Source organism: Cynocephalus volans, chromosome 10, assembly GCF_027409185.1.
Source record: "Cynocephalus volans isolate mCynVol1 chromosome 10, mCynVol1.pri, whole genome shotgun sequence".
In the NCBI taxonomy this organism is placed as follows: domain Eukaryota; kingdom Metazoa; phylum Chordata; class Mammalia; order Dermoptera; family Cynocephalidae; genus Cynocephalus; species Cynocephalus volans.
Genome location: NC_084469.1, coordinates 101,299,029 through 101,321,360, shown reverse-complemented (window position 1 = coordinate 101,321,360; position 22,332 = coordinate 101,299,029). Strand labels below are relative to the sequence as shown.

The 22,332-nt window shown below is 36.8% G+C and overlaps 1 protein-coding gene across 1 annotated transcript; it reads left to right on the top strand.

Annotated features, from left to right (window-relative positions):
• The first annotated feature begins 19,409 nt into the window (after positions 1–19,409).
• Positions 19,410–20,351, top strand: LOC134388333 (olfactory receptor 7G2-like). The gene has a single exon (XM_063111289.1). The coding sequence runs from the start codon at positions 19,413–19,415 to the stop codon at positions 20,349–20,351; it is 939 nt and encodes a 312-aa protein (XP_062967359.1). The 5' UTR covers positions 19,410–19,412.
• The last annotated feature ends 1,981 nt before the right edge of the window (positions 20,352–22,332 follow it).

The following is a 22,332-nucleotide window of genomic DNA, read 5'->3' as shown; positions in this document are numbered from 1 at the left end:
CAAATTAAACAAGGGTAGTTTGGTATTAAATATCAGTTTAAATATGTCACAGCAAAAAGTAGTTATAGAAATATTATTAAAAATCAGTAGAAAAAGTAAACTCTAGGCTTTACAAAGTTACAGACAGAAGAATGGCTTAAAAGATAGCGTTAATTTTTTCACTCAGAAAGTCATAAATAGAAGCTGAATTTTTAGAAAATGAGAGAGCCATTAAAAGGGCTACAAAAAATGACTACATTGTATAATGTTGAATATATTAATTATCCTGATCTGAGCATCACATATTGTATTGATATTCAACTCTGTACCCCACAGATATGTACAGTCTCCTATGTTAGAATAAAAAAAAATTAATAAAAGATGACTTAGATAGATGGAGAAATTTTGATATGCATACATCTGAAAGGATCTATAAAATATATAGCACAAAATGATACTTGAAAATGTAAACAGTGAAAAATTGAAGAAAGATAAGTCTATAGAATGAAAAACGCTAATGGGTGATAAGTAGCATGAAGGAAAAGTCCCTAAGGAGACCGAATAATTACCATATGTGTTTGTGAACACAGGAGATCAGGTGTATACAGGTCTGGGTAATCTACATGATTGATACAGCCCTGAAGAAAATGGAAAAAAAAAATCCTTTCCCACATAGAGTGTAGAGTCCATATGGGAAGACAGACTATAAACAAATAAATATATAGAACATGTATTATGCCAGATGGCAATGAATGTAAGGGAGAGAAAAATAAAGCATAAAAGGGGAATTTGGCATACGGGAGGACATAATACAATTTTGAATAAGTCTTATTTAGAAGGGGAATTCTGAGCAAAAAAGGTGAGGTATAGGAAGGGATCCATACAGATATGTGGTAGGGGATAATTTCAGGCAGAAAGAATAAGGGCAAAGGCCCTGAGGTGAAAACATACCTGGCAGACTTAGTAATTGTAAAGGCATCCAATATGACTAATACAGAATGAGTAATGGAAGAATAGCAAATATGAAAACAAAAAGGTAGTGTAATATCCGCAGATTATACAAGTAGCTACCTGATTGCAAGTGCAAAAGCAGGTGCTATGGTGAAGGTTTGTCCCCTCCAAAGCTCATGTGGAAGCTTGATACTCATTGTGGCAGTGCTGAGGTGAGACCTTAGAGAGGTGATTGGATTGTGGGAGCTGTACACTCATAAATGTGTTCATCCATTCATGTATCAATGGGTTAACGAAAGAATGTGTTGTCATGGGGGGGCACTGGTGGCTTTATAAGGACAGCAAGCGAGCATATTAACTTCTCTTGCTCAGTCCTCATCTAGCAATATGTTGCATCAACACAGGACTTTGTAGAGAGTCCACACCAAAGAAAAAGTCCCCACCAGTTGCACCCCCTTGACCTTGGACTTCCAACATCCAAAAGTGTAAAAAATAAATTTTATTTTCTGTATAAATTAGATATACATAGTTTTAGATATTCTGTTATCAGCAGCAGAAAACTGACTAATACAGCAGGGTAGCCCCGGTTTAGGGCTGTTGTAATCACCTGTCATAATATAATGGTGACTTGCTTGAACCATGGTGGTAATAGTGAAATTAGTGAGATTTGACTAGAAACTGCATATATTTTGATGGTCTAGAAGACAGGGTGTTCTGAAAAATTGAGCACAGGGTGTAGGAGAAAGGAGTTAATGATGATGCTAGAATGTTTCTCCTGGACACCTGAGAGAATGAATTATGATACAAAAAAAGACAATGAATGAAGCATATTTGGACATTTACACATATATTCATATTGTAATTTTGGATACGTCAAGCTTGAGCTGCCTATTACGCATGTACATATAGAGGTTAAGTGGAGGTTAGATATAAAAATCGGGAATTCAGGGGAGAATTATCCTTTAAAGACATAAAATTGGGAATGATTGTATGTAGGTGACCTCTTTTAAAAATTATGGTAGGGAGCTGGCTTGTTAGCTCAGTTGGTTAGAGTGCAGCATTATAGCACCAAGGTCAAAGGTTTCAATCCGCAAACTGGCCAGTGGCCACAAAAAATAAAAATTTAAAATTATAATAAAATATACATAACCTAAATTTACCATTATACCCACCTTCTAGTGTACAATTCAGTAGTGTTAAGTTCATTTTCATTGTTATGTAACTAATCTCCAGAACTCTTTCCATTTCCAAAAAATAAAACTCTATACTCTATAAAGGACAAGTTCCCATTTCCATCCATGCCCCCAGACTCTTGTAACCAAAATTTTACTCTATGTATTTGTCTACTCTACATACCTCAAATAAATGATATCATTAGGTATTTGTCTTTTGGTGACTGGCTTGCTTCACTTTGCATAATATACACAATGTTCTTCCACGTTATAGCATGTTTCAACATTTCCTTTGTTAAAAAAGCTGAATAATATTCCATTGTATGTGTATACCACATTTTGTTCATCTATTCATCATGTTGACTAGTAGAGGCTCGATCTGTGGACACAGTTTTTCCTGCAATTGGGATATTATGACCCATATATTAAACACAGAGGACCCATAGCCCAGGCCAGTGCCAGATGCCCAGAGATGTTTGAGAGCCACAGGGCTCACACTCCCTGAGTCAGCCGTACCAGAAAGGGCAGGCACAATGGGACCTCCCATCCCAGGCCAGTGCTGGCCACCCAAGGAGGCCTGAGAACTGCTGGGCCCACATGCCCTGAGTCGACCACACCAGAAAAGGCAGGCACGGGCTGCCCCATGGCTCACTTGGGAGAGTGTGGCGCTGGTAGCACCGAGGCTGCGGGTTCGGACCCTATATAGGGATGGCTGGTGTGCTCACTGGCAGAGTGTCATGCAGACCATACCATGCCGAGGGTTACGACCCCCTTCCCAGTCAGGGGGAAAAAAAAGGCAGGCACCCTGGGACCTCTAACCTGGGTCAGTCCCTGCTGCTTGGAGAGGCCCAAGAGCTGCCAGGCCCACATGCCCCAAGTCAGTCAAGCTGGAAGAATCAGGTGACACGGGACCCCCAGCCCAAACCAGTTCCTGCTGTATAGAGAGGCTTGAGAAACACTGGGCCCACATTCCCCAAGTAGGCTGCACCAGAACAGGCAGGCACTGGGGACCCCAAGCCCAGGTCAGTCCCTGCTGCCCAGAGAGGCCTGAGAGCTGCCAGACCCACACACCCTGATGCAGCCATGCTAGAACAGGCTGGCACAGCAGAAGAGGCAGCCCAGGCTAGTTCCCAATGCCAAGAATTGGCAGTCACTTCAGGATCCATGCCAGACATCAGGGTGGAATGAGTGGACCATGATACCACCTGCCACAATGACTAAACACAAAAGGAAAGATACCAGAAATAAGAAAAATCAAGAAAGTACATCACCACCAAAGGAAAATAACATTCAAGCTCTAGATCCTATAGAACAGGAAGTCCTTGAAATGACTGAAAAGGAATTTTGAGCAATAATTCTAAGGAAACTAAATGAGATACAAGAAAACTCAGTTAGACAACACAATGAAATGAGAAAAAATATACAGGACATGAAAGAAGAAGTGTACAAAGAAATCAATGCCCTGGAAAAGAATGTAGCAGAGCTTGTGGAGCTGAACAGTTCATTTAGCAAAATAGAAAACAGAACAGAGAATCTAACCAGCAGGCTAGAAAAAGCAGAAGAGAGAATTTCTGACCTTGAAGGCAGGCTGTTTGAATTAAAGCAGGCAGAGAGAAAAAAGAAAAAAGATTTAAAAAATTTTTAAAAATCTAAGAGAGATAACAGACAACCTTAAGCGCCCAAATATCCGAATCAAGGGAATACCAGGAGGGGAGGAAAAAGGAAATGGCATTGAAAACATATTTAATGAAATAATAGCAGGAAACTACCAAGGTCTAGGGAAAGTAACAGATCTTCAGATTTAGGAAGCCCAAGGATCCCCAAACATATTCAACTCAAAGAGGTCCTCTTCGAGACACGTTATAGTCAAACTGGCAAAACTCAAAGACAAAAAGAGAATCTCAAAAGCTGCAAGAGAGAAATGGGACATCACCAATAAGAGAGACCCAATCAGACTAACATCAGACTTTTCATCAGAAACCCTGAAAGCCAGAAAAGAATGAGATGATATATTCAAAATGCTAAAGAACAAAAATTGCCAGACAAGAATACTTTACCCAGCAAGGCCAACCTTCTGAAATGAAGGACAAACAGTATATTTCTCAGACAAACAAAAACTGTGGGAGTTCAGTACCACACATCCAGCCTTAAAAGAAATTCTCAAGGGAGTCCTGGGTTTGATACCTGAAAAACAACCATCACTGCCATGAATACTTAAGAAAAAACAAAGCCTACCAGTAAAATAAGAATGCTAATAATAAAGAAAAAAAATAGTTTATCTACCACCCCAAGAAACCAAGAAATACAGAAGAAAAACAGAAAATCAGAAAGAGAGCAAAAAAAGATGCTTAAGACACCTAAACAAAAATCATTAAAATGCTAGGAGTAAATCAACACTTTTCACTAATAACTCTAAATGTAAAGGGATTAAATTCCCCACTCAAAAGACACATACTGACTGGGTTGAAAAGATTGACCCAACAATATGCGGCCTTCAAGAGACACACATAGACTAAGAGTGAAAGGAAGGAAAAAGATATACCATGCAAATACAAATAAACAATGAGCTGGAGTTGTTATTCTTATATCAGATAAAATAGACTTTAAACCTAAAACCATAAAAAGAGATAAAGAAGGCCACTATATAATGACAAAAGGATCTATCCATCAAGAAGACAGAACAATCATACATATATATGCACCCAATGTCAGAGCAGACAGATTTATAAAGCAAACACTATTAGATCTAAAAAATGAGATAGACACTAACACTATAATAGCAGGGGACCTGAACACCTCACTCTGAACACTGGACAGATCATCTAGGCAAAAAATCAATAGAGAAACACAAGATCCAAACAGAACTTTAGACCAATTGTACTCGGCCGATATCTACAGAACATTTCATCCAACAACCTCAGAATATTCATTCTTCTCATCAGCACATGAAATATTCTCCAGGATAGACCGCATGTTAGGTCACAAAGCAAGTCTCAACAAATTCAAAAATATTGGAATTATTCCATGTATTTCTTCCGATCACAAAGGATTAAAAGTAGAAATCAATAATAAATGAAACTCTGGGAACTATACAAACACATGGAAATCAAACAACATTGTACTTAATGACATACAAGTCCAAGAAAAAATTAAACTGGAAATCAAGAAATTTCTTGAAACTAATTAAAATAATGACACATCATACCAAAACCTGTGGGATACTGCAAAACAGTACTAAGGGGGAAATTTATCACATTAAATGTTTACTTAAGAAAAATGGAAAGATGGCAAATAAACAATCTAATGCTTCGCCTTAAAGATCTAGGAAAACAAGAACAATCCAAACCAAAAGTTAGTAGATGGAAAGAAATAATTAAGATCAGAGCAGAACTAAATCAAATAGAAACCTGAAAAATGATGCAAGTGATCAATAAAACAAAAAGTTGGTTTATTGAAATGATAAAAAAAATTGACAAACCTTTAGCAAGGCTAATTAAGAAAAGAGGAGAGAAGACCCACATAATAAAAAATAGAAATGAAAAAGGTTATATTACAACTGATACCTCAGAAATACAAGAAATCATTAACTACTATAAACAACTGTATGCCAACACATTTGAAAATCTGGAGGAAATAGATAAATTTCTGGACACATACAAACTATGAAAACTGAGCCAAGAAGATGTAGAAAATTTGAACAACCAATAACAATGAAAGAGATTAAAGCTGTTATCAGAAGCCTCCCAGCAAAGAAAAGCCCAGGACCAGACAGGTTCACTGCAGAGTTCCATCAAACTTTCAAAGAATAATTCATACCAGTTCTCTACAAACTATTCCAAAAGATCGAAACAGAGGCCATTCTGCAAAACTCATTCTATGAGCCAAATATCACCCCAATAACAAAACCAGATGAAGATACATCAAAAATAGAAAACTACAGGCCAATATCCTTGATGAACATAGATGCAAAAATCCTCAATAAAATACAGCCTAACAGAATACAGTGACACATAAACGAAATTATACACGATGATCAAATGGGATTCATCCCAGGGATGCAAGGTTGGTTCAACATACACAAATCAATAAATGTGATACACCACATCAATAAAATCAAAGACAAAGACCATATATCATCTCTATAGATGCTGAAAAACCATTTGACAATACTCAATATTCTTTCTTGATAAAGACTCTGTACAAGTTAGGTATAGATGGAAAGTAACTCAACACAATTTAAGCCATATATGACAAGCTCACTGCCAATATTATTATGAATGGGGAAAAGCTGAAAGCTTTTCCCTTAAGAACAGGAATTGGACAAGGATGCCCACTCTCACCACTCCTATTCAACATAGTGTTGGAAGTACCAGCCAGAAAAATCAGAGAAGAGAAGGAAATAAAGGGCATCCAAATTGGAAAAGATGAAATCAAACTGTCCCTGTTTGCAGATGACATGATCCTATATATAGAACAGCCTAAAGCCTCTACAAAGAAAAAAAAAATCTTGGAGTTGATAAATGATTTCAGCAAAGTAGCAGGATACAAAATCAACACACAAAAATCAGTATCATTTCTATTCTGCGATACTGAACATGCAGAAAGAGAAATCAAGAAAGCTTGCCCATTTACAATAGTTACTAAAAAAATAAAATGCTTAGGAATTGAGTTAACCAAGGATGTGAAAAATCTCTTTATTGAGAACTGCAAACCACTGCTGAGAGAAATTAAAGAGGACATTAGAAGATGGAAAGATTGGGCCGGCCCTGTGGCACACTCGGGAGAGTGCGGCGCTTGGGAGCACAGTGGCGCTCCCGCTGCGGGTTCAGATCCTATATAGGAATGGCCGGTGCACTCACTGGCTGAGCGCCGTGCAGGTGACGCCAAGCCAAGGGTTGAGATCTCCTTACCAGTCAAAAAAAGACAAAAAAAAAAAAAAAAAAAAAGAAGATGGAAAGATATCCCATGCTCCTGAATTGGAAGAATCAACATTGTGAAAATGTGCATACTACCCCAAAGTGATCTACAGATTCAATGCAATCCCCATCAAAATTCCAATGACATTTTTCTCAGAAATGAAAAAAACTATCCAGACATTGATATGGAATAACAAAAGACCACACATAGCCAAAACAATTTTGAGGAAAATAAAATAAATAAATAAATAAAGCTAGAGGCATAACACTACCAGACTTTAAACTATACTACAAGGCTCTAATAACCAAAACAACATGGTACTGGCATAAAAACAGACACACTGATCAGTGGAATAGAATAGAGTATCCAGAAATCAACCCACACGTCTACAGCCATCTGATCTTTGACAAAGGCACCAAGCCTATTCACTGGGGAAGACACTACCTCTTGAGCAAATGGCCCTGGGATAACTGGATATCCCTATGCAGGAGAATGAAACTAAACCCATACCTCTCACCATATACCCAAATCAACTCAAAATCGATTAAAGAATTAAATATACACACTGAAACAATAAAACTTCTTAAAGAAAACATAGGAGAAACACTTCAGGAAGTAAGACTGGGCACAGACTTCATGAATGCGACCCCATAAGCATGGGGAACCAAAGGAAAAATAAACAAATGGGATTATATCGAAATAAAAAGCTTCTGCACAGCAAAAGAAACAATGAGCAGAGTTAAAAGACCACCAATAGAGTGGAAGAAAATATTTGCAAAATATACATCTGACAAAGGATTAATATCCAGAATATACAAGGAACTCAAACAACTTTACAACAAAAAAACAAGTAACCCAATTAAAAAATGGGCAAAAGAGCTAAATAAGCATTTCTCAAAGGAAGATATACGAATGGCCAACAGACCCATGAAAAAATGCTCAACATCACTCAGCATTCGGGAATGCAAATCAAAACCACACTGAGATACCATCTCACCCCAGTTAGAATGGCTAATATCCAAAAGACTGTGAATGATAAATGCTGGTGAGGTTGCTGAGAAAAGGGAACTCTCATACGTTGTTGGTGGGACTGCAAGATGGTGCAGCCTCTATGGAAAATGGTATGGAGGTTCCTCAAACAATTGCAGATAGACCTACCGTAGGACCCAGCTATCCCACTGCTGGGAATATACCCAGAGGAATGGAAATCATCAGGTCGAAGGTATACCTGTTCCCCAATATTCATCGCAGCACTCTTTACAATAGCCAAGAGTTGGAACCAGCCCAAATGTCCATCATCAGATGAGTGGATACGGAAAATGTGGTACATCTACACAATGGAATACTACTCAGCTATAAAAACGAATGAAATACTGCCATTTGCAACAACATGGATGGACCTTGAGAGAATTATATTAAGTGAAACAAGTCAGGCACAGAAAGAGAAATATCATATGATCTCACTTATTTGTGGGAGCTAAAAATAAATAAATAAATACCCAAACAAACTGGGGGGGGAGGGAAGAAGACACAACAATCACAATTCCTTGAAGTTTATACGACAAGTGAACAGAAAGGAGATTGTTGGGAGAGGGGGGGAGAAGGAGGGAGGTTATGGTAATGGGCCACAATAATCCACCACATTGTATATTGACAAAATAAAATAAAATTTTAAAAATCCTTTGTTATATTGATACAAATTTTGCTTGTGTGTGTGTGTGTGTATATATATATATATCTGTTATTATAAATAAATATGTTTGAAGGTTTTATGTTTGTCTTCTGGTTGAAATGAGAGAGAGGTTTACAGTTAGGAGAAAATTTTTTGCCGATAAGGTTGTACCTATTCTCCTTTCAGTATTTTCCAACAGTTGTTCTAAGTGGTTGAACAAATTTACATATACATTAAATGTTCTTGGTGATCCATATCATGTCCCACCAGTTTTGTTTATACTGAAAATCTAGTGGTTTTTAAATTATTTTATTTACCTGCCTATCTCTTATTATTATATGGTTGGGGGTCTTTTAACATATTTTGAGGTCTTTTATTTTCTCTTCTATTAATTATCTGTTTGTAGTATTTTTTTTGAGAGTATCAGATTTATTAAACACTCTAGAAGTACAAAATTAATGCAGTTTTTGTCTTTGAAAGATTCAATGTCCAAAAGCCAGTTTTATCCTAATGGAAAAGTGGTGGAATGAACAATTGTCAGTTAGTTATCTCTTTAGCCAGACTACACACTGTTGGAATGCATTTATGGTGAGCCACCAGCGCACCTAGGTAGACCACCAATTTGTTCATTTTGGCTGCAAATGACTTAATTTAACATTTTTCTAACGAATGCATTAGGCAGAATGATGAAGCATCCATTTAAATTTTTTTTTTCTTAAAAGAATCACCACTGAAAAACCATATTCTTTTCATCTCCAGTATTTTTAAATTATATTTTTATTTATTTATTTGTTTGTTTGTTTGTTTCAAATATTCATGAGATACAAAGCTGATTGTCCCCCCTCCTTCCCATGATGTAGGGGCCATATACATATTGGGGACATACCCATTACCAGAAGTTGCTTTTGTACCCTTTGTCCTTTTCCAATTATCCTCCAATCTCCCTCCCCGCCGCTCCCCTCAACTGCAATTTGTAGCCGTACGAATGTTCCCTCCCTCTGCTGTTTGTAGTATTTGTTCTGAACAGTTTATCTGTTCTTATTAATTCATATGCATTCATTATATAATCAGGATATTTGTCTCCATTCCAGACATATGCATTGAAAATGTCTTTTTTAGTAAGTAACTTTTTTTGATATCCTTTATAGTTTTATGCATGAACACATGCTTGGTTTTTACATAGTTCAATTTGTCAATGTTTAATGTATTTTAAGGTCTTGTTGTTCAGTTCATAGATGTTTATAACTGTCATATTTGCTCTATGAATTAATCATTTTATCAATATATATATATCTTTGTCTTTTAATACTATTGACCTAGAGTCCATTTTGTTATATCAGTGCAGCCTCTCCTCCTATCTTTTGTTGTTGTTTATATGAAATATCTCATTCCACCCTCCCACTTTTAATTTTTTTGAACATAAAGTGAGTCTCTCATAGATAAAATATACTTGGATAATGTTTTTTTAAATTTATGCTACCAACTTCTGCTTTTTTATTGTAAAGTATAGCCCATTTACTTTTAAATAAATTACTGATTAGAAGGGAATTATTTATGCTATTTTTCTATTTTTGTATGTTTTACTATTTCCCTCCATATATCCTCTATTACTGCTTTAATTTTGGCTTACTGATTTTTTTTATTAAACCTTTTAAATTCTTTCTTCTTTCCTTTTTTGTATATATTAGAAATTTTCTTTGTGGTTACCATGGGCATTACATTGAACATTCTCAATTTATAATAATATAGATCAATTGGACAGCACTTTAACTTCAATTGCATGCAAAATGTTTGTTCTAATACAGAATTTCTGTCCTCCCTCTATATGTTGTTATTAACTCAATATAAATCTTTAGGTATTACTCCTCAATAAGACAGTTTTATAAATTTATATGCGTTTGTCTTTTAAACCCTATAGAACATAAAAAGTGGAGTTACAAATTGCAAATACAACAGTGGCTTTTTTACTTGTTCATTATTTATCTTAGCAGAAGTATTTATTTTTTCATGCAGATTTGAGTTACTGTCTAATGTTGTTTCATTGCAACCTGAAGGACTCCCTTTACCATTTTTTTGTAGAGCAGACCTAGTGATAATGAACACACTTCAGCTTTTGTTTGTCTTAGAAAGTCTTACTTATCTCTTAGTTGCTTGAAGAACAACTTTGGAAAATATAAAATTCCTGGTTGAGAATTCTTTTGTTTCATCATTCTAAATTTTTCATTAGAGTAGTTGTCTTTTCTCCATATTTCTGAAGAGAAAGGGAAAGTTAGTCTTACTGAGGATCCTTTGTAGGTGACAAGTCTCTTCTCTCTTGCCACTTTCAGGATTCTCCATTTGTCTTTGACTTTGGCAGTTTGATGATAACATCTTGGTGTGCATGTCTTTGAATTTATACTACTTATACTTCTTTTATTTTTTTTTTAAAGAAAAACACCATTTCTTTTTTTAATTTTAACTTCTCAGTATACATTGTGGTTGATTTTTGTGACCCCTTACCTGTTCCTCTTTCCCTCTCCTCCTTTCCCTTGCCCCACCACATTATATCTCTTCACTTTTCTTAACAATTTCAAGGAATTGTTGTGTCTTCTTCCTCCTACCATCCTTTATTTGTTTGTGTTTATTTATTTGTTTATCTGTAGCTCCCACAAAAAAGTGAGAACATGTGGTATTTCTCTTTCTGTGCCTGACTTGTTTCACTTAATAGAATTTTCTCTAAGTCCATCCATGTTGTTGGAAATGGTAGTATTTCATTCTTTTTTATAGCAGAATAGAATTCCTTTGTGTAGATATTCCACACTTTTCTTATCCACTCATCTGATGATGGACATTTGGGCTGATTCCGGCTATTGTAAATAGTGCTGCAATAAACACTGGAGTACAGGGATCCCTTTGGCATGATGATTTCCATTCCTCTGAGTATATTACCAGCAGTGGAATAGCTGGGTCATATGGTGGATCTATCTGTAATTGTTTGAGGAACCTCCACACCATTTTCCATAAAGGCTGCACCACTTTGCAGTCCCACCAACAGTTTATGAGAGTTCTTAATTCTCCACAACCTCTCCAGCACTTTTCATTTTCATCCTTTTGGATATTAGCCATCCTGACTGGAGTGAGATGGTATCTCAAAGTAGTTTTGATTTGCATTTCCCAAACGCTGAGTGATGTTGCACATTATTTCATGTGTCTGTTGGCCATTCGTATATCTTCCTTTGAGAAATGCCTATTCATCTCCTTTGCCTTTTTTTGGATTGGGTTATTTGGGTGTTTTGCTGTAAAGTTGTTTGAGTTCCTTGTATATTCTGGATATTGATCCTTTGTCAGATGTGTATTTTGCAGATATTTTCTCCCACTCTGTTGGTTTTCTTTTCACTCTGTTAATTGTTTCTTTTGCTTTGGAGAGTCTTTTTAATTTGATATGATTCCACTTCTTTATTTTTCTTTTAGTTGCCTTTCCCTTTGTGGTCATATTCATGAAGTCTGTACTCACTCCTATGTCCTGGAGTGTTTCCCTATTATTTATTTAAGGATTTTTATTGATTCAGGATGTATATTTAATTCCCTAATCCATTTTGAATTTATTTTGGTATATGGTGAGAGGTTTGGGTCTAGTTTCATTCTCCTACATATGAATATCCAGTTTTCCCAGCACCATTACTTCAAGAGGCAGTCTGGAGAGGCCCCCCCCCCAAAAGGTGACCACATGCCCGAGGTGCCAGCAGGTGACCGAGCAGACACTGAGGCAGCCATGCCAGGTTGGCTGCACCAGCAGAATCCTAGGCAGACAATAGTGTCAAAGCAGTGGACTGTGAAATCCCTTGCCACAATGACTAAACATCAAAAGAAAGATACCAGAAATATTAAAAATTAAGAAAGTACACCACCAAAAGGTAATAACTATCAAGCTCTATATACTATAGAACAAGAAGCCCTTGAAATGTTTGACAAGTAATTTTGAGTGATAATTCTAAGGAAACTAAATGAGATACAAGAAAACTCAGCTAGACAACACGATGAAATGAGGAAAAGAACACAGGACCTGAAAGAAGAAATGTACAAGGAAATCAATGGCCTGAAAAAGAATATAGCAGAGCTAGCTGAGCTGCAGAATTTATTCAATGAAAAAAAAACACAACAGAGAGTTTAAACAGCAGGCTTGCAGAAGTAGAAGAGAGAACTTCCGACCTTGAAGATGGGCTGTTTGAAATAACACAGGCAGACAAAAAGAAAAAGAATTAAACACATTGAAGAAAATCTAAGAGAGATATCAGACAACCTTAAGCACTCAAATATCTGAGTCATGGGTATTCCAGAAGGGGAGGAAAAAGGAGATTGCATTGAAAATATGTTCATCAAAATAGTGGCAGAAAACTTCCCAGTTATTGGAAAAGACACAGATCTTCAGATTCAGGAAGCTCAAAGACCCCCAAGTGTATTCAACCCAAAAAGGTCTTCTCCAAGATATGTTATAGTCAAATTGGCAAAACTCAAAGACAAAGAGAGAACCTTAAAAGCTGCAAGAGAGAATCATCAAGTCACCTATAAGGGAGCCCCAATCAGACTTTTCATCACAAACCCTAAAAGCCAAAAATGAATGGGATGATATATTCAAAATACTAAAAGACAGAGATTGACAGACAAGAATACTCTACCCTGCAAGGCTATTATTCCAAAAATGAAGGGCAAATAGTATATTTCTCAGACAAACAAAAACTGCTGGTATTCAATACCACACGACCACACTTACAAGAAATTCTCAAGGTAGTACTGGTTTGGTACTTGAAAAATAACTACCACTTCTATAAAAACTCAAGAATAATCAAAACCCACTAGTGAAATAAAAATGCCAACAATGGGGCCGAGCCCTTGGCGCACTCGGGAGAGTGCAGCGCGCTGGGAGCGCGGCGAAGCTCCTGCCGCGGGTTCGGATCCTATATAGGACTGGCCGGTGCACTCACTGGCTGAGTGCCGGTCACGAAAAAGATAAAAAAAAAAAAATGCCAACAATGAAGAGAAAAAAAAAGTTTATCTACAACCCAAGAAAGCAACAAATAGAGAAGACAAACAGCAAATCAGAAAGAAAGGAACAAAAAACACTTAAGACATCCAAACAAAAATAAACAAAATGCTAGGAGTAAATGAACACTTTCCAATAATAACTCTTCATGTAAAAGAATTAAATCCCCCAATCGAAAGACACAGACTGGCTGACTGGATTAAAAAGGAGGACCCAACTATATGCTGCCTACAAGAGACCCACCTCACCTATAAAGACTCACATAGACTAAGAGTGAAAGGATGGAAAAAGATCAACCATGCAAACAGAAAAGAAAAACAAGCTGTAGTAGCTATACTTATATCTGATAAAATAGACTTTAAACTAAAAACCATAAAAAGAGATAATGAGGGCCACTACATAATGATAAAAGGACTGATCCATCAAGAAGATTTAACAATCATATATAAATATGCACCCAATGCTGGAGCAGCCAGATTTATAAAGCAAACTCTATTAGACCTAAAGAATGAAATAGACACTAATACCATAATAGCAGGGGAACTGAACACCCATCACTATTGGACAGATCATCTAGGCAAAGAATCAGCAGTGAAACACAAGATCTAAACAATACTCTAGACCAATTGGACTTGGCAGATATCTACAGAACATTCCATCCAACAACCTCAGAATATTCATTCTTCTCATCAGCACATGGATCATTCTCCAGGAAAGATCACATGTTAGGTCACAAATCAAGTCTCAATAAATTCAAAAAAATTGGAATTACCCCATGTATTTTTTCAGACCACAATGGATTAAAATTAGAAATCAATAACAAACAAAATTCTGGAAACTATACAAACACATGGAAATTAAAAAGCATTCTGCTTAATGACATATGGGTCCAAGAAGAAATCAAACAGGAAATCAAAATATTTATCGAAAGTAGTGAAAATAATGATACATCATACCAAAACCTGTGGGATACTGCAAAAGCAGTACTAAGGGGGAAATTTATGACATTAGATGCTTACTTCAGAAGAATGGAAAGATGGCAAGTGAACAACCTAACACTTCACCTTAAAGACCTAGAAAAAAGAACAATCCATACGAAAAATTAGCAGATGGAAAGTAATCATTAGAATCAGAGCAGAACTTAATGAAATTGAAACCCAAAAAACAATACAAAAGATCAATGAATCAAAAAGTTGGTTCTTTGAAAAGGTAAATAAAATTGACATACCATTAGCATGGCTAATTAAAAACAGAAGAGAGAAGACGCGAATAACAAAAATTAGAAATAAAAAAGGTGATATTACTACTTATACCTCTGAAATACAAGGAATCATTCGAGACTACTATAAACAACTATATGCCAACAAATTTGAAAATCTAGAGGAAATGGATAAATATCTGGACACACACAAACTACCCAAACTGAGCCCAGAAGATGTAGAAAATCTGAACAGACCACTTACAATAGAAGAGATTGAAGCTGTTATCAGAAGGCTCCCAACAATGAAAAGCCCAGGACCAGATGGATTCACAGCAGAATTCTACCAAACATTCAAAGAGGAATTGATACCAATTCTCTACAAACTATTCCAAAAGATTGAAACAGAGGCAATTTTCCCAAACTCACTCTATGAAGCAAATATCACCCTGATACCAAAACCAGGGAAAGATACCGCAGAAAAAGAAAACCTACCATAAGTTTTAAAAGAAGTCATCTACATGCAATCATTTCCAATTTTATGTCTTTAAAGAATAATTATATCCTGAATTCCAGATTTTCGTACCCAATCTCCCACTTAAACTCTCCATATACATGCCTAATAGGCAACTCAAGCACAATATATCCAAAACTACAATAGTAATATACATGTAAACATCCAAATAAGTTTCATTCATAGTTATTTCCTATGATAATTGATGGCTATTTCGTTCTTTCAGGTGTCCATGCAAAACACTTTATCATCATTGTTAATTTCTTTCTCTTACAACCTGTGCTCAATTTTTCAGAAAACACTGTTGTCTAGACCATCAAAATATGTCTAGTTTCTAGTCAAATCTCACTAATTTTTCTATTACCACCATGGTTCAAGCAAGTCACCATTATATTAGGGTAGATGATTACAACAACCCTAAACCTGGGTTACCCTGTTGTATGAGTCAGTTTTCTGCTGCTAGTAACAGAATACCTCAAACTGGGTATACCTAATTTATACAGAAAATAAAATTTATTTTTTATACTTTTGGAGGTTGGAAGTCCAAGGTCAAGAAGTACAACTGGTGAGGACTTTTTCCTTGGTGGGGACTCTCTACAGGGTCTTGTGGAGATGCAAGACATCACATGATGAGGACTGAGCAAGAGAAGTTAATGTGCTCACTTGGTCTCCTTATAAAGCCACCAGGGCTCCCCCCCATGACAACACATTCTTTCATTAACCCATTGATTCATGAATGGATTAATACATTTATGAGGGTACAGCTCCCACAATCCAATCACCTCTCTAAGGTCTCACCTCTCAGCACTGCCACATTGAGGATCAAGCTTCCACATGAGCTTTGGAGGACAAACCTGCAGACTATAGCACCTGCTTTTGCCCTTGCAATCAGGGAGCTACTTGTATAATCTGCCCACATTAAACTATTATTTTGTTTTCATCTTTGCTATCCTACCATTACTCATTCTGTATTAGTCATATCGCATGCCTTTATGATTACTGAGCCCGCCAGGTATGCTTTCACCTCAGGGCCTTTGCCCTTATTCTTTCTGCCTAAAATTATCCCCTACCAGATACCTGTATGGATCCCTTTGCATACCTCGCCTTTTTTGGCTCAGAATTCCCCTTCTAAATAAGATCTATTCAAAATTGTATGATGTCCTCCCACATGCCAAGTTCCCCTTTTATGCTTCATTTTTCTCTCCCTTACATTCATTACCATCTGACATAATACATGTTCTACATATTTATTTGTTCATAGTCTGTCTTCCCATATGGACTCTACACTCTATGTGCGCAAGGATTTTTTTTCCATTTTCTTCAGGGCTGTATCTATCATTTAGATTACCCAGACCTGTATACACCTGATTCCCTGTGTTCACAAACAGACTTGGTAATTATTATGTCTCCTTGGGGACTTCTTCCCCATGCTGCTTATCACCTGTTAGAATTTTTCATTCTATAGAGTTTGGTCTTTCTTCAATTTTTCACTGTTTACATTTTCATATCATTTTTATGCTATATATTTCATAGATCGTTTTAGATATAAGCTTATCAAAATTTCTCCATCTATCTAGGTCTTTTTTATTAATTTTTTTATTGTAACATAGTAGATTGTATGGGGTACATACAATCTGTCTGTGGGGTACAGAACTGAATATCAGTACCATGCGTGATGCTCAGATCAGGGTAATTAATATATTCAACAATATACAATGTAGTGATTTTTCGTGGCCCTTTTAATAGATCTCTTGTTTTTAAATAAAAAAATCACTTTGCATTTATGTCTTTCTGAGTTAAAAATAATTAACACTACCTTCTAAGCCATTCTTCTGTCTGTAACTGTGTAAAGCCTAGAGTTTACTTTTTCTACTGATTTGTAATTCTATTTCTATAACTACTTCTTACTATAAGATATTTAAACTGATATTTAATACTAACTATTCTTGTTTAATTTGTGCAGATTTGGGGGGGATTCAATATGTTCTTTAAGGAACATTTTGCGTGTCCTTCTCCCCTTTTCAAATTGGGATAAAACCCACATAACATAAAAATGACCATCTTTACGATTTTTAAGTGTATACATAGTGAAAATTAAGGCTCAGAAACTATTAAATGGCTCATAGGGAAAAAAATCCCCGAGGTTCTGCATTTTAACAATTACATAGTTATATTTAAATATATATTATTTATTTTCACATTTATAAACTATACATGGTTATTTCAAAACGTTTGTGAAAAAATGAATTAAAACATAATATGGATCATTCTATGAAATTTTTGAAGATCCTCATATTTTTACATGTAGGTTGGGATTAAATTTCCTGATATTATTTTCTAGATATTAATGCCTTAGTTCACCCCTAACTAAAGAAGACCGGATTTCAATTAGAGAAGGATGTGTGTACCCATGCGATGTATGTGACATGGGGATGAGCAGGCACAGGTGGAGAAAAGTAGGTGGTGCACACCTGGCCTCATATGGTCAGACAAGCAGCCATCCTGAATCCATCCTTTCTAGAGTCTTTGTCTTTAAGGATTTGCAGTGTCCTGGGATCACAGTGACAATAAAATTCCTTGGCTAATGAGGAGCTTTGCATATTGAACCTCTGGGGATACAGAGACTGCAATGTGCCTGTGATCACCTCATATAACAGTCATTCCTCAGCAAAGCAGTCATACACCTAAGCCTCCTCCAAGAGATGACCCCTCCTGCCCAGTAGCCTGGTGTCTCACTCTGTCCTTCCTGAGGACACATCTTCTGTATGAAACACCCAGAGAGGTCAATCATTATCCAAATGTGACACCAGTCAGGTAACCTAAAATGCTTTGGTAAATGTTTGGAAATGAGGGCAGATGTTTTATTACAGGTTCATCTAGGGGAAGCTGGGAAGAGCGTACACACATCAGATGATTGGCATCAAGTCACCACGGGTCTCCTGCCTAATTGTCATCTTCACATCTGTCCTTGAACTTTTGCAGGGTAACCAATTCACTCTCATCTACTAATCTTGTACCCAGTCCCTGCTATGATATGGCCCATTTTTTTCTAGAGCAGAAATCTGCCTCTTCTAAAACAGGATGACTGTCATAAAATTCTCTGTCATTTACTTATAATCTTGCAGTGGTGAGGGCAGAAAGTTTACTAAACTCCGCCTTTGTTTCCCTTTACTGGTTCTTGACACACCTTTGTATTAGCTCTGTTTCTTGGCTCTCATGTCCCAAGGGATCCTGACAGAATCCTGCCTCCCTAGTTTACCTGGCTTACTTTATAAAATTATTGAATGTTTTAAATAATCAAATAGCACAGAGAGTTGAAAGAAAGACCACCCTGCCACCCTTTCCAGATGTAAAAATTGTTGATGTTCTGCTATATCAGATTTGGGTCTTTTCTAAAGTAAAAACACAGTACACATAGAGAAGCCACCATTTATGTATGTATGTATGTATGTATGTATGTATGTATGTATGTATGTATGTATGTATGTATGTATGTATGTACTGGATGAAACAAGTAAGAGTTTGTCTAACAGAACAAGAAGTCCGAGGGTATATCATCTGAACAATGCTGTCAAGGTTCCAGCCTGTTTGTTTTTTCTGCTTTACCATCTTTAGTGCATTACATTTGCCCTTTTGCTTACTAGCTCATGGCTGCAAGATACACTCATGGGTCAAATAACATCAGGGAGATGTCCTGAGAAAATGCATCTTTCGGTGATTTTACCATCGTGTGAACATCACAGAGTGTCCTTACACACACCTAGATGGCATAGCCTATTACACAATTACTCATTGTGGCCTTTTACTGACAACATTAGCTGTGGATTTTGCAGGGTTAGGAGCCATGATGACCCCTTTCAAACTCCCCTTCACTGATCGGATTTTCTTCATAAGGTGGTGATTCCATCAGGTGATGCTTCACCTGTGGGACGACAAAATATCTGATGATCTTGTCACCATCCCATATTTCCACCAGATTCATTAACAACATGGAAACCAGAAACCAAACAGCTGTTTCAGAATTTCTTCTCTTGGAGGTGACAGAGGATCCAGAACTGCAGCCCCTCCTCTTCAGCCTGTTCCTGTCCATGTACCTGGTCACCGTCCTGGGAAACCTGCTCATCATCCTGGTTGTCATCTCTGACTCCCACCTCCACACCCCCATGTACTTCTTTCTCTCCAATCTGTCCTTTACTGACATCTGTTTAAGCACAACTACCATCCCAGAGATGTTGGTGAACATCCAAGCTCAGCATTCAAGTATCACTTACACAGGCTGCCTCACCCAGATCTATTTTGTCCTGGTTTTTTCCACTTTTGAAAATTTTCTCCTAGGGGTGATGGCCTATGACCGCTATGTGGCCATTTGTCACCCCCTGAGATACACGGTCATCATGAACCCTCGTCTTTCCGTCCTGATGATTCTCCTCTCCCTGTCTATTAGTGTTGGGGACTCCCTGCTGCACAGTCTGATGCTGCTGCGGCTGTCCTTCTGCACAGACCCAGAAATCCCCCTCTTCTTCTGTGAAGTTGTTCAAGTCATCAAGCTCGCCTGCTCTGATACCCTCATCAACAATATTCTGATATATTTTGCAGCATGCATGTTAGGTGGGATACCCCTCTCTGGAATCATTTTCTCTTATATTCACATTGTTTCTTCTGTTTTGAGAATGCCTTCAGCAGGAGGAAAGTACAAAGCTTTTTCCACCTGTGGGTCTCACCTCTCAGTTGTTTTCTCATTCTATGGGACAAGTTTTGGAGTGTACTTTAGTTCTGCATTTACACACTCTACCAGGAAGAGTGCAGTAACTTCGATGATGTACACTGTGGTCACTCCCATGATGAACCCCTTCATCTACAGCCTGAGGAACACGGATGTGAAGGGGTCCTTGAGGAACCTCCTCTGTAGGAGATTTTCTTATCTGTGATGTGTCATCTGGATTGGCCTGGGTTACTAGAATGAGTCAAAGAGAAAGGGATAATGGGTAAGCCACAATGCCTTACTCTTTTGTCACCAAATTCTTATAAAATGACTAGATAATATAATGGCTAAGTGTGTTTAAAAATAAAGTTGCAACTGACTTTCGCTTTGTGTAACATTTTGTTGCTGTCATTGTTGTTGTTGTTGTTGCTGGCTGGTACAGGGATCTAAACCCTTGACCTTGGTGTTTTCAGCACCACAGCATTTCCATTATATAAGTTTTTGATATTTTGAAAATGAAATCTACTCTCTAAGCTCAGTTCTTCTGTCAGAGTCTACAGAAGGTGAACCTGAGGTGAGGTTTTTCAATAGTTATTTTTCATCATTAATATTTTTTACATAATTGTCACAATGTTATTAAGGATCTAAAAAACAAAATACTAGCATAAGAAATACTATTGTCAGAGTAGTTGAATTAAATTGTTTTTCAGAACTTTATAACTTTCTACAACAATAATTTTGACTCAGGTTACTTCAAATCGGCCTTATTGAATTTCTGTGAGTGTTACTAATTTACACAGTTTTCTTAGACTGTCCTAACTTTTCCTAGTTTACTACATTATCTCTTAGCTGACAAATAATTCATTGTTGGATTGTCCTACTTACAGCCAACTATTCATGCTCCATATTCACAAAAGTATCAAACCTCCTTTATATGCCTCTAATATGCATTCTTATAGCCAGTGGAAATTTATTATGGTTTATTTAAGATAATGTACATTTAAGGCACTCTTGGAAGCTCCATTGGTGATTTTATATATACTGCTATTTTAGGGAAAGGTCTCAGTAAAAGGAAACATGGAGAAGTTAGATAGGTCACGGAAAGGATCCGTAGAAGGCTGTGGTCATAGCAGAGACCCGATTCTACCTGATTGCATGGGTAGGATTATGTGAATTGCACTCCTAGGTTCACCTTACAGTGAGATATAGAGCATAAGATTTCATTTTCTAATTTACGAATTCTTGAGATTAGACACTGGTAAACTATCTGGACAGGGCAACATTAGCCTAAACAGCATTCAGTTTAATCATCTATAAAATCACTGTATTTAGATTATCTCAGTGGTATAAAATGTTTGTGAAATAGTTGAACTTAACCAGTGAGGAATCTTTTCTTTCTAATAAAAGAAAGAAACCTTGATTATACTATACATTCCATAGGTCCGAAGGCCTTGTAATAAAAGATAACTCTCACTCTTACAGACTTTTATTTCAAGAACTCCAGGATAAGTAATGTATAGGAACAGTGTTGTAGGGATTCATTCCCTCCTCCATAAAGTGGCTTCATGCTTAGGCTCATTTCACTCTTAGACCCTGATGTCTACACAGATGCAAGCATTATATACAGACATGATGCCCAGAGACAGAAAACTGACTGTCTTCCTGTGGACCTGCTGTGTATAGAGTCTATTCATAATAAATATTTCTATGGTGTCATCCAGAGACATTCCTTTCATTCTCATCACCAAAAATCGGATCATATACTCACTATTCATCTAATTTTTGGAGTAAGCAAAAAATTCCTGTAAGAGTCTGATGACTGTGAGAGCCTGAAAAAAACCATCTGGAGCATAATTCTTGTAGGGAAGTTCACCCCCATATGCACTACAAACACTTAGTAGAATGCCTTGTACCAAGAGTAAGTACCCACTAAAGTATAAATCTTACCATTATATTTCATGTATTATCTATAATCATAATATTGTAGCACTATTGCTTCAGCAATTAGAGTTGTTTTCTTTCATTGTTATACTTAACATCTGCTTTCTGGTCTGAGTAATATTTAAAAATAAATAATTATTAGATAGGTAAGGCAAAGGTTGATAGTCTTCTGGCATCTTATTTTGATAAATCAAAATACTTTCTGATGTGATGCAAATTTTGTTTGTAATTTATTTTTGCTGCTATGAATTAATCTGTTGAATATT

Coding starts and splice junctions, on each gene's coding strand:
- LOC134388333 (XM_063111289.1), top strand. CDS start 19,413: ATGGAAACCAGAAACCAAACAGCTGTTTCAGAATTTCTTCTCTTGGAG.